At 43.1% G+C, this 12,769-nt stretch overlaps 1 protein-coding gene across 1 annotated transcript in view; it reads right to left on the reverse strand.

Moving 5' to 3' along the window:
- Window positions 1–1,201: 1,201 nt before the first annotated feature.
- ERBB4 (erb-b2 receptor tyrosine kinase 4) overlaps window positions 1,202–12,769 on the reverse strand; it is a 525,799-nt gene continuing 514,231 nt past the window's right edge. Inside the window, exons 26-27 of the mRNA XM_057389869.1 lie at window positions 3,687–3,978; window positions 1,202–1,813 (exon numbers count right to left, since the gene is read on the reverse strand). Coding sequence (XP_057245852.1) covers window positions 1,377–1,813; window positions 3,687–3,978 — 729 coding nt within the window. The 3' untranslated portion in view covers window positions 1,202–1,376. The remainder of the gene's footprint in view (window positions 1,814–3,686; window positions 3,979–12,769) is intronic.

Consider the following 12,769-nt stretch of genomic DNA (forward strand, 5'->3'; position numbering starts at 1 on the left):
CTCTGAAGCAGTCACTGCATTGGCCTCTCAGAACTGGCAGACATTGTTCCAAAGACTCRATTTGTTTCATTTTGGCATTTCCACAGTCATTCTTTACATATAATTACTATTTAATTCTTAATTTAAAATTATTATTTTGTATTTTGCTGGTCACTTCCATATTGCTTCATTCAAAATCCAGAAAACAGTTCAAATAAAATCAGAGGTTAAGTGCAAACTAACTTTCCAGTGAACCGCTATGTGCGTTTTCTCCAGTCCAGTGTCTGTCTTCCAGTTTTAAGCACCCTTCCCACCCCGCCCCACCCCACAGAACATCAGTGACCCCTATCAAACTCTCCAGTTCTTTGTCTTGTTCTCAGTGTTGCCTGACAGCATCCCCAGCTCCCTTCATGACCATGAAGAAGAAAAAGAGAGAAGAATTAGTGACAATTTTTGAGGTGGTTATAGTCAGCAGGTATAAAATAGGAAACAAAGCTTTTGGCATACAAATCTTCATTTCTTGGCCTGTTTTTTAGCKTCAAAAAGAATGTGTTGGAGGTGTGATTTTGTTGCTCTCTTCTGAAAGGTATTTTGTGTTTAAAGTCATTGTCGTGTTGGCACACATATAAAAATGGTCTTGTAATGTACCAGTTCTGAGCAGGAATCTCTGTGGCTGGGAATTGGCACAAAATCMTGGTGTGGGCTCAGAAGAAGGGTTTAACTGTATGTGGGAGTCACATCATCATTTCTTGGAAAACCACAATGAAGATCTGAATGTTTATGAAAMGCTTGCCATTTTCAGTTGCTGGGATAGAAATTGTTAGAGAAAGAAATTGGATTCTCAATCTCAATTACTACGSTATCACACAGGATATAAAAATTGTCCATTTTTCACCCTGATGGAAACTGCATGGAGATTTCCAGGAATGCTGTACAGACTCTCATCAGTTCCTGCTGAAAGAATYGGCCTTTCTGTGGCTTTCCTTACAGTGTCTGGTTGAATCACTGAGAACAAGATGGACAGCAGCACTGCCACTGGCTTTTCCTGCTACCAGSTGGCTTCTCTGGGCATCCAACCTGCTGCATCTGCAGAGAGTGGGAAAGGCCAGGTTGTGTACGCCTTCTTTCAGTCTCTTTCCTTCCTTCCTGGTTCCCAACCCAATCTGCAACCAACTCTAACACATCCTTTCACTTAGAAATATCAAAAAATGAGTGAACTGGCAAGAAGAGGAAGCTCATGGGAGARAGAGTAGGAGGAAGAAAGAGAGGAAGGGARGGGAAGGAGGGAGGGAGRGAGGGAGGGAGGGAGGACAAGGGCAGGGGGAAAAGGAGAGCGAGAGAGTGTGAGTGAGGCAGCTAGAAGGGGTTGCCTTTCCACTTCTGTGAGAGCACAGCCACTACACCACGGTATTGCGGTGTCTGTAGGGTGGTGGGGGCAGCACAGTGCCAGGCTTCAGGGAGAACTCGGAGAGGTATTCAGGATTCTCTGCCACAATGGGCCGGATCCGTCCATTCTGTTTGTAAAAGTATTTTGTGCTGTACTCTTGCAGGTAGTCCGGGTGCTGGAGGGTGCTCCGKGGGGGCAGGCTGTGGTTCCAGTAGTCTGGGTTGTCAAAAGCCTTCTTGGCTTTCTCTGGCAAATTGTTCTTCAGGTACTCGCTGTTCTCCAAGGTGTTGGCAAAAGTGTTGAGGTACAATGGCTCGTTCACRTACTCATCCTCTGCTTTGGGCTGCCCGTTGGGAGCGTTGTGGTACTCTGGGTTGTCCACAGCTTGGAGATCTCCGTTCTTCCGCCGGGAAACAAAAGGGTTCTCTTCCACTGGGTTCAGGTAATCTAAGGAAAGATAAAAAAAGGACTCAGTTGAGAATGGTAGTGATCCATCTGTGTATCATCCGTGGCCAGAAGGAGCATTTGGACTASAGCATCCTCCACCTCAGCCATTCCTACAATTCCAGGTGGGATGAGGATCCTGCTATGTTGATCATACACTCGTGAAAAATGAAGTCTTTACAAGCTAAACAGACAATATGGGTTAAAACAGATACCTTGGAAGACTGACTTACCAAACACAATTAACCCTGAGCCATAGCCCATGTGTTCCCCTGCACTGCCTCTCACTGTATGATCCACAGAGCCAGACATGCTGACTGACTTCTGCCTCTGCCTTGGATCTATCAGCAAACCCTCTGGTCTGCAGTCTTCCCATTCAGAAAACTCTACAGGAATCTTAGTTAAGCCTCTCTGCACAAAGCCTATCCCCAAGGACTAACCTCTAAGACAGCTTCATTTCTAACAGAACAATTTGCCTGATTAAAAACTTTCCATCCCTGAAGGACAAAGGGCCTTGAAGCATTACGAAAAAAAAAATATACAAATGGGCCCTGGAAAGGTAACAAGAGAGCCTTAGATCAGCTCCAAAATGGGATTTGGAGCAGGTTGCAGTTGCTTTAAATCAGTGGCTATGGATTAACACCACATTTCCAGCAGCACAGTGCTGTTAAAGGGCTCTGCAGACACCTCCACACAGAGTCCTGGTGCCTGCTGATGTAGGATCCTCTGGTTTTATCCAGCATGGGGCCAAAACTATTACAGRCAAAGTTCAAGACCCAGTGAATACCTTTGAATCCACAGCAAAGACATCACTGAGCATGAGCTGAATAATGAGAACATATTGTTTTTTAGTGATGCYAGCCAAGCAGGGCTTTGATTTGAGCCCTGCAGCTGGCATGGAGCACACAGCGTGTGGCCAGCTGTGACAACCCTCTGGCTGTGCCCAGGGAGTCAGGAAGGAGCTGCTTTCTCCTGAGCTGCTTCTGCCATATCCCCAAGGGCTCAGGTGGCTCCTGCAGAACTCTGAGGATTCCCAGGATGGAATTYGTATGGGAACATACATATGGGCTCACACTGAAAGTAATTCCCCACAAGTGCTACTGCTGTGGGTGAAGCCTCAGGGCTCCCTCCATTCTCATCATGTACCACAAATGACAAGTGGCTTCCAAATTCTTAGCAAACACAGCAGTGCCTTGTCATTTACAAGTGCATTTATTAATTTCCTYAAAGCTAATGCAAAGCTTTGAGAACAAATTAATAATGACACATGCCCTTACATCTAAATGACTAATACCATTATTTAAAGAGAAAAAAATGAATGAGGGCAAACTGGGAAGTGCAGCTTGCTGAAGTGGCACAGAATTTAGGCAATCTTCACCTTGCGGTGATGGTCTCTTTAAAGCACATCTTGTTCTTTCAATCCTAGACTTGTCTTGGGTATAAAATGCCAGCTGTGTGTATCAGTTCTGTGGTAGGTTCAACATGACATTTACTAAGCACAATGCCAAGAATAAGAAGATCAATAAACAAYGCAAAGCTGGGACTATGGCTGGCTGAAGATAGATCCTTTCCCTGTTAAAAACTGAAGATTTATGTTTGGATAAGAAGGGGGCTTGGCTTTTTTTCATTCTTCTGGTTATTTCACTAAAAAAAAGTGAAAGGAGGAATTACCAACCTTGACATAMTGGCACATTTGAGCATTTCAAAGTAGAAAATTAAGAAGAGAAAACCAAATCCCCATATTAACCCAGACAGAATGCTTCAACCTTGACGTGTAACTAAACAAAGCCATTTTTGATGAAAAGCAGCCTATGTACACAGAGGAAGAATGCATGTAGGCTAGGCCAGGAGCCTCTCTGGAAAGGCAGTACTTTACCTGTTTTGGGTTTGTCTCGCATTGGTGTCATGTACCCGTCCTCATCCAGCTCTCCCCGCACGACCCGCTCGGGAATGAAGACAGTGGGGTCAGCGCTGTACCTCTGGGTGCTGCTGTCCTCTTTTGCCAGGGTTGCCACCTGTTTCCGCAGCGTGCCATTGCAGCAAGCGTCATCAAAGATCTCAGCCGTGGCCCCCTGAGCAGCTGGGGCTTCTGGAATGATGCAGCCCGGAGCCCTGTAGGGCATCGGCACCTCCGCCGTGTAGCCACCGTCCCGGTACACAAACTGGTTCTGTTGGAAGAGAGAGCAGAGCATGGCAAAGGAGGCTCCTGAGGGGAGAAACTTCAACAGCAAATCATGGCTGTGGCTCCAGTGCCTGCCTTGCCYTGCCCATCCTGTGCTTCCAGGCTTTGTGTGGATCCACAAATTGTCCATCTGCCCGGTGGTGCTCAGTGAGGATAAACAGGTCTACTAGGCACGTGGAGGCTGGACACAAACAGCTGYGAGAGGTGAACATGCTATTTCCTCTCCTATTACTCTGGCAACCTGCCCTGATTTCTGACCAAAACCCTAAACCTTGTTTGGGAAATCTGACTGGGGATAGAGGCCACYATCATGCCTTTTTACTCCAGGGTGATACTTTTAGGGTGTTCTGCATGAGAATCTCAGGGTCGCCCATGTGTAATTCCAATCAGAAAGTGCATTTCAGGCTGGTGAACTGTGTTTGTATTGGCACCTCAACTCAGTGGTTCAACTCAACYGACCATTCTGCTTGTCAGCAAGGGCATGAAAGGAAATTTCAACATCATGACCTGTAGACAGGAAGGAAAAATGTACCRATTCATCCAAGCCTGTTACCTGAATGCTTTTGCAAGAAAAGTTGCCAGAATTTTGGGTGTGGGTCCTTGGAGTTTGTATATGAATGCAGGCTGAGTCTGGAGATCTTAACTATTTGATTCCTTATATGTACACTTCATACCCTGGTGCCTTTTGGGTCATTTATGCAGGAGAAAGGAGTTTGAAACAGGAAAAAAAGTAGTGAAGAAGGGAAGAAAACCTAAAGGATGAAGGCTGAATGTGAAATACTTACTCCTGACATAGGGGTGTAGGCAGGAGGAGGGCTGTGTCCAATTTCACTCTAATAGGAAAGAAAAATGGATGATGGATATGTAACAAGAGGTCACATGAATGAAACAAGTCACATGAGCTGTATGAGCTAATGGGGAGAAACATGCACAYCAGTCAGATTTCCTAACTAGACCCAAAATTCTAAGAATTTAGTCAGGGCAAATACCTTACCCCCAACAATAAACTGTGTGTCTCACCAGTGTTAGAGCCACTGATCCCTCTTGGGCGAGTGAAGGTGTAACACAAGACAGAACATGAAGTTTTAGGCAAACTGATGGTTACTGTAGGATCCAGAGAAGGAATATAAAGTGGTGACTAGAGAGAGTCACCTCTCTCAACAGCACGGAATCCAAAGCTCTGTTGGGAGTGCTCYACCCTCCTTATAAAGCTCCCAGCTTCCTTCCCCCTCACCTGCAGGCTGCCACGCTGGAGAGAGGGTTTCCTSCTGTACCCCTCTGCTAGTAAATGTAAATGTAGTAAATGTTTAGAAGATTAGCAGCTTAGAAAAATACTGTTCTACGATGGCCATGTTGTCTGGTCTGCTCCACCCTCAGCACAAAAGGCTAAACCACTGTCCTATCTTTAGCTCTTCTTGGCTGTGACTCCAATATTTAAATACATAGTCTGCAGCTATAACAACACASTAACAGACCCTCTTAGCACAGCCCTGTCCCAAGATGTCAGGAGACAATGCCTGGAATGAATGCATTTATTGCTATTTTTGCTGAAAAGACCCTTCCCAGCCAGTGGCCTGACAACTAAAATCACAATAATTGTGTTTTTTCACGCCCCCCCTTTTAGCTCAGTACTAAATATATCTCTCTTGCAACAACATGGATTACCACAGAACTTTACACGTGGCTCTTCTCCACCACTGCTGTCTGCACACCTTTTTACTTCTTTACGATTTTCCCCCGTGAGTTGATAAACTGTGGCTACTGCTCCATAAAACTGCAGGAAAAGAAAACAGCTGTGGTGCCATTTAGTGGGCTTGAAAATTTAGTGTAATTGTTTAAGTGTCCTTAAATTGATAGATAATTACAAAGTGAGGTCATAATTTTGTAGGCTTCCAAAATTACCCTCAGACAACTGSTATTGGTCAGGAAATGAATCACACTGTTGGAAGAAAATACATTTGGATTTTACCAGGTAAAACTTGAATAGTCTTGTATGTGAAATCCAATTTACTTTGTTGGTTTTCTGGGRGGRTTGTTGTTTTTGTATATTAAACACTACCTTGAAAAAATTAGCAGATGTTCCTCTRTTGAAAAGCTCTAGATTTTTGGATTTGTGATCCAGAAAGTTTCACCTGGATTATCTTCTCTATCTTTTTGAGACAGACAGAGGCTGGTTGCTTGAAGACCTCACAACATAAGCCTACTTAAGAAGGCTCAACTTGTATATTGAATAAAAAAATAAATCARTAGTGCCTCCCTTTTGATGGTGCAATATGTGTTATATCCTTTAGCTGTGGAGGGCACACATCCATCGACATGGGAACTCATCATGCTCCAGAAGGAGCCTCACTTTTTTTAACTGCCCACAAACAACTCTCCTCAGAAATGCCCAAGATTTCATTCTGTAMACCACGTGATTGAATTATAGGCAAAAACATGGCAACAGGGAGAAAGGATAAAACCCAAGCAAATGTCTCCTAAGCCTTTTTCTGAGGCCCTCTGGTATAAAATACYAGTGACACATCAGCTGTTGTAACAGCTAATGTTTTTGTAAAATGAGCCTTGATAAAACAGTGGYAAATAACACTTCTGTGAATATTGGCTTGTATTATTGCTTTCTATTAATTAATTTAATTTTCAGATTCCTTGCTCCTAAAATCTCTCCAAGATAAATATCAAACATACACATGTTGGAACCCACTCTGATCTGCCATCCCAACCCAATCCCCTCTTCCTCTCCTTCTCATATGCAAAAAGCACCAAAACCAAAGCAGGGATAAAACATTCCCACCTTCTCATAGGAATGCTTCTCACAAATCCTATTCAGAGGCATCTCATGGTCCATGCCTCAGGCAACTTAAAGATTATCTGTTTTGAGCAAGCTCTGCAACCTTTCTTTGTACCAGTTTATCAGTCCTGRGCTATGCACCCCCAGAAACAGCTCATTGTCCTCCTTCCCCATGAAACTCTTTACCTAATATCAAACCAAGGGAGTAGCCAGGCTTGAGTCACCAAACCAAAACATCTTAAAATACCAGGTCTTGCTGCAAGCATCAACATTTCAGCAGTTCTCCAGGAAGGAGGACAGCTGATTTATGTGAGTGGATCTGAAAAATGTTTGGGATGCTCTGGCGGGGCTGCAGGCAGAGTGCACGACGCAGAGTGTCCCACCAGCCCCTGAGCAAACTCCAGCTCCATTCCAAGAGAGCAGCCTGGTATTTACAATTGATCCAAACTGAAATTCAAACAGGAAAGACCATTCCAGGAGAACAACCATCCTTGCTTGACTGCAGTCCTGCTTCCAAAGAACTTGCAGATTTCTCTGCCCTGCTCCAGACAGCAAACATTTCCGAGATGAAATTCAAAGGAAAAAACATGTGCCATGAGATCTCTGTGTAATGCTAAATAGGAATTGAATACTGTTTGTATAGTAATTGCTGGAAGGCTCTGCAGACCTCTGGAGGTTTCTGGTCCAAGSCCCTGCTCAGAGAAGGGCTGTATGTAAAATGAAAGGATTAGACACCTCTCTGGGCTGTTAAGATTCTTTTGGGGAAAAGATGATGTCCCAGACCCTTTTCCAGCAGTACCTTCTCTCAGAATGTGTCACATTTTAACTTAAATGTTGATCACAAATATAAAAAATAATGTAAGCATCAGCCTGTGTGAAGTGTTTGCTCCACTCTCTACCAATAGCTTCTTCTACAATCGAGACACAAAACATCTGGCTTAGATTAGTGAGGGAAAAAATAAACAGAAGGAACAATGAGTGAGTCTTTTCCTACACCTAAGTCTTTTCTGGGTGCTGTTTGCCAGAGGACAGGTAAAATTTGCAGACGGCCTGAGCTCTAACTCAGTTCCCACAGGCTGTGTCATGTGGACATGCCAGCCCATGTCCTGGCAGAACAGGGGGTTTAAGATATCCCTGAACCTGTCCAAAGTCAGTGCAGTTGKTTCCCTGCCCCCCTGGGTTCAGGTCAGTACTGACCAACTTCTTAGCTTCAGATAAGTGATTTCCACTTTCTCTTGAAGAATTTTCTCTCCTAACAACTGTGTGTTTTCATACTTGTTAACTCTTTTATTGCAGTCCAGAAGCAGCAGGATACCCATATTGCCTTCTAGGAAGAATTTAGTCTGGACTGTGAACAGGAAATGGCATCTAGCACAAACAAAGCATGCCTAATAATCTTCGCATAGTGGTATGAGAAACAACATACCTGTACAATGCACAGAGTATTTCCTGTGCTTTTACTGGCAAATACCAGATACAAAACATTTATTTTCAGTCTAACATTTCACTGAGTMGAGGAGTCAAAGACAGCAAGACCACTGATGAAAATAATCTCTTAAAAGATGTACAGTTTTGGCATAAAACTCAATATCCAGCTGCACTGGCAGACAAAGGTAGGTGAAATGATTTTCCGTAGCCTCATCTCTTTGAGCCTGATACCCRGGTTGGAAACAAATGCATTCTCCTGCTCTATGGCACCAAAGGCTTGTAAACCTACCTGCTCTCTGGACCTCAGAACTCTTTATCCTTCCTGCCTTCAGAAGGGCTGGCAAATGGATTTCAGCTGGCACAATATGCACTTTGATTTAAGCACGACACAAGAATGAAGATACAAGGATTCCATTTGCCTGTTCCTTTCTGTTAATGCATCTGGGTGTCAAACAGAGAGCAGAGCAGGAAGAGAAACAGCTGGCATTGCCTATCTTTGCCTTTCAATCTCCTTGACTCCCCCATCCTTCCTGTCTCCCATGACTAACTTTCTGTCACTCATTTTTTTAAGACTCTCCAAGACACTTTACAGTAAGTGGCAGCTTTTAACGCTGGGCCAATTCCCCACAATTTGAAAGGGACAAGGTACCTTTTCTCAGCTGTTCTAGCAATTCCCTGAGGGACAGAGGGGTCAGGCACTGCTCCTGCCCCTGTGCTGTCCAAAACACAGAACCAGCAGTAGCATCTCCTTTTCTGTACAAACCTCAAGCTTCAAATCCCAAAACAGGGAAAGCATGGAGAACAGGATCAAAACCACAACACGGCCATGATTTGTGATTGTGACATGGAWGACAAAAAAGAAAAAAGAAAAAAGACACAAAAGAAAGTTGATGAGCCCCCTCCTATGTGCATGCTGCACTGCCATCTTCCCCAGCCTGCTTTATACAGTAATCAAAGGATATTCTGAGCCTCTCAAAATGCCATCAACCCTCATTGAAAATGAAATAGAGCACATCTCCACTGAAGCCTTTACAGCAGTAATCATTGCCGCATGCTGGCCTGAACAGGGAGCTCTTACAGGAAAAGATGGGTTTTAAAAATAAAATGAAAAAGCCTTCCTAAAATCTGAATAGAAACTTGATGATAATCTCCCAATTTTATTATGCAAGGGGGAAAAGAAACCCATAATTGTGCACTCTTGGTCTCTTATAGCAAAGAATAGGCTTCTTGATGAAATGCTGTATTGATTTAGAGCGGGGCTGAGGTTCTGGTGGCAATAATACTCTAAAAGAACTAACCATCCAGCTGATTTGGATAAAATAATCATTTTTTAACATTCTAAATCTACACTTCATCTGTGCCTCCTCCCACTTCTCCCAACTGCATCTTTTGGAGAGTCTTTTTATAGCTTTGGAGATTATTTTCCCCTCCCCTCCTCTGACATTCAACAAGAAAGACAGACTCTTTACTCTGGCTAACAAAGGGCATTTTTTAGGCTGTGCTGGCATTTAACTCTATTGCATTATGTTTAGAAAGTACAGTATTTAGCACAGGATGCTCCAGAGTCCTCCTGCCACCTGGGAGTCCTCCCAGAATATTATCCCAGAAGTCCCAGTGCCCCGGGACACTGAGCAGTCTCTGCCTCGGGGGCCAGATAGGAATTTAAGGGACAACTCCATCCAACCCCACCTAATGCCCTTCCACATCATGCCCCTTTGTGTCTTTCAGGTGCTTTTATTGTTTTAAGAAAACCACAAATAGGGTTCCTCACAAATGGTTATCTTCCACTAACGATTTCTGCTTCACATCTTGTCGCACAAGGAAAATTTTCTCCCAGCTCTCATAATTATTTCCTGACTCTCAGTCCACTTTTTCATCTACTGAATTATGTAGAGTTGTTTAGCTTGCTGTTTTCCAAGAATGCCTCATCAGTGCTGTGTAAAAATATTTATTACTTACTCTTTTTATATCTATTGACTTTTTCTTTTCAGGAGAGAAAAGAAAACAGATCAGCTGCGAGCTTTCTTGACTGTTAACACAGCCAGCAGCTATTCATGGATTGAGCAGATGCTGCCTGATTTTAAACCAGTTTATATTAAAGGTCAATGAATTTACAGGTCRCGCACCAAGGATGGAAGCAATGTACAGCTACAATCTCTCTCACTGATTCCACTGAGCTTGCAGAAAGTTCTGTGAGGTGGTGATTTTGTTATTAAATCCATATTACCTTTGTAAAGCCAAATTGCCATCCAACACTTTAAGAAAGTCTCTAATTCTTTATGCCTGGCTCTAAATCTATACGCTTGAATACAGAAGCCTGAACGTGACAGAAAATACCTAAAARTTTAAAAATAACCCTGTTTAAGGCACTTCCCTGTAAAACCATGAGGCAATTTGACAAGCTGGTCCAGACAATCAGTTCAGGCTGGGAAGGGTTTACTCCTTGAGAGATGTCAGTGACTTCAGCCAGCCTGGCTGCAAAGCACGAAACTAATAGTCACGAAGCACTTTCAAAGACTTCTATGAGAAGAGTTAGGAATCATCTATTCCCATAGGAATTTTCTTCCCTTCTCCTCTGACAAACCTAGCACATTTTAAAAAGGTGTATAAACACTCCTCTTCCAGATGTACATATTTTGTAAGAAGCTTTGATTTTTCATGTAGAGTATTAACACCAAAATAATTTTTCATGTAATATATTTTATAGTGTGTTTTTGCATGGTTATTCTCACTACTTCTTCACCCTGAGCAATGAAATTAGGCTGATTAGCATAAGTCTGGGTTTGCCTCCTGCTTTTCATGGACAAGGATGGCCTGGTGCTGTCCACATTTCCARCAAAGACTAGAAAAAGACACAGAAGAATTCTTCAGAAGAATAAAGTTATAGCAGGTAAAATACTTGTGATGGTCTGCAAGGCACCAATCAAACACTAACAGCTCTGCTTAATGCACAAGGCAGAGTAGAACAGACAGGAGCCTCCTACCACAAGAAAGTCATTAAAACTTAGGAAAGCAGAAAATGGGAATCTGAGATCTTGAAAAGGGGCTTGGTGGACTTCCAGAATTACCCTAAAGGTCTGAAGGCAGTAAGTGCAGCCAGTTGCCTAGACCCTCCTAGGAAAACACACAAAATGTAATATTTAGCAAAAAACATACAGAATGGCTTCATACAAACATCCCTAACTAATAATGCAGTTTTAAAGGAATGAAAGAGCTCATATAGTTACTCGGTATAATCATCTGAAATGCTGTGAAACACTTTGAATCAATGTCCAGTTCATTTACAAGATCATCTGTTCTGGCATTGCAGTTTTTATTGTCACGCTTGCATAGGGAACTGACAGAGTCTAGTACAAGGCAAAAAAAAGACTACTAAGATTTTCAGAAAGTTTTTGATCTCCTATTAAGGAGCAGCAATTAAAGAAATGGGACAGAAATAACTGAAGAAGACCACAACTTGAGAGGCTGCCCTAAGAGGTATCAAATTTTAGGAAAATTTGGTCATATTATTTTCGGGAAGATACTGCAGAAGCAGAAAGGTGGCAAACACCACAAACAATAAAAAACTCCACATCTGTGTTGTCATCATTTATCAGCAAGCACATACAAGTGGTAATATCCTGCTTAGCCCTTGAAGCAGAAGAATGAATCACAAAATATCCTGAATTTGAAGGGACCCACAAGGATCATCGACTCCAGCTCCTGGCCCTGCACAGGACACCCCAAGAATCACACCATCACAACCAGAGATTTATGATTGCTGGCAGCTCCTTAAATCCAGCACAAAAAAGCGTGCATGGCAGACAGGAACGGGATCCAAACCCTTCTGAAGAGTCAGCATTAATTGCCTGGTGAGACTTTTTGACACTGTGATGTATCTTCCATCCCATCTGATACAATCAAGATAAGCTTTCTAAAATCAAACTGTACCTCAAACAGAACTTCTGTGCTTGGTGCAGAAATAAAGAGATGAGAGACTGATCTATGCTATGCTAAAAGGTTGGACAAAATGCTTTCAATGGCCCTATGTAACCTGGAGATCTCTTCACACACATTTTGGATTAATTTCAAGATGAAAATGTTTTGCTGTCATCAGTCTCATGTGACCAGGACACACCTGGACAAATAACTTAGGCAGGAACATTTAATCGCCTTCTCTTACAGGAAAAGAAATGGGGACCAGGTGCTATTAAACCCCGGGACACAAGAGGAATCAAACCACAGCTCCCTCCTGCTGCCAGCTTTTTGCCAAGGTGAAAGGATGCTGYACTACCAGAGCTAAGGCCACACCAGGACTGCTCCAGTGGCACTCCAGACACTGCACAGAGAACTGAAAACTGGCTTCCAGTGTCCCACAGTCTGCTGGAGCCAAGCAGGATCGTCTCCCTGGACATATGGATTAGACRTGTCTGGAAAAAAATTGCTTGATATTTAATTGCAGGGTTGGCAGGTGCTTCCACGATATACTGTGCATGGAATAAAATTATGGGGCAGTATCAGTGAGYAATAAACAGTATAGACAGTTTTCAGCAGGAATTAGCCAAGGATTTAGAGCAAAAAT

This window comes from Malurus melanocephalus, unplaced genomic scaffold (genome assembly GCF_030028575.1).
Source record: "Malurus melanocephalus ecotype Western Australia unplaced genomic scaffold, MMel_1.1 scaffold_20, whole genome shotgun sequence".
NCBI classification, from domain to species: Eukaryota; Metazoa; Chordata; class Aves; order Passeriformes; family Maluridae; genus Malurus; species Malurus melanocephalus.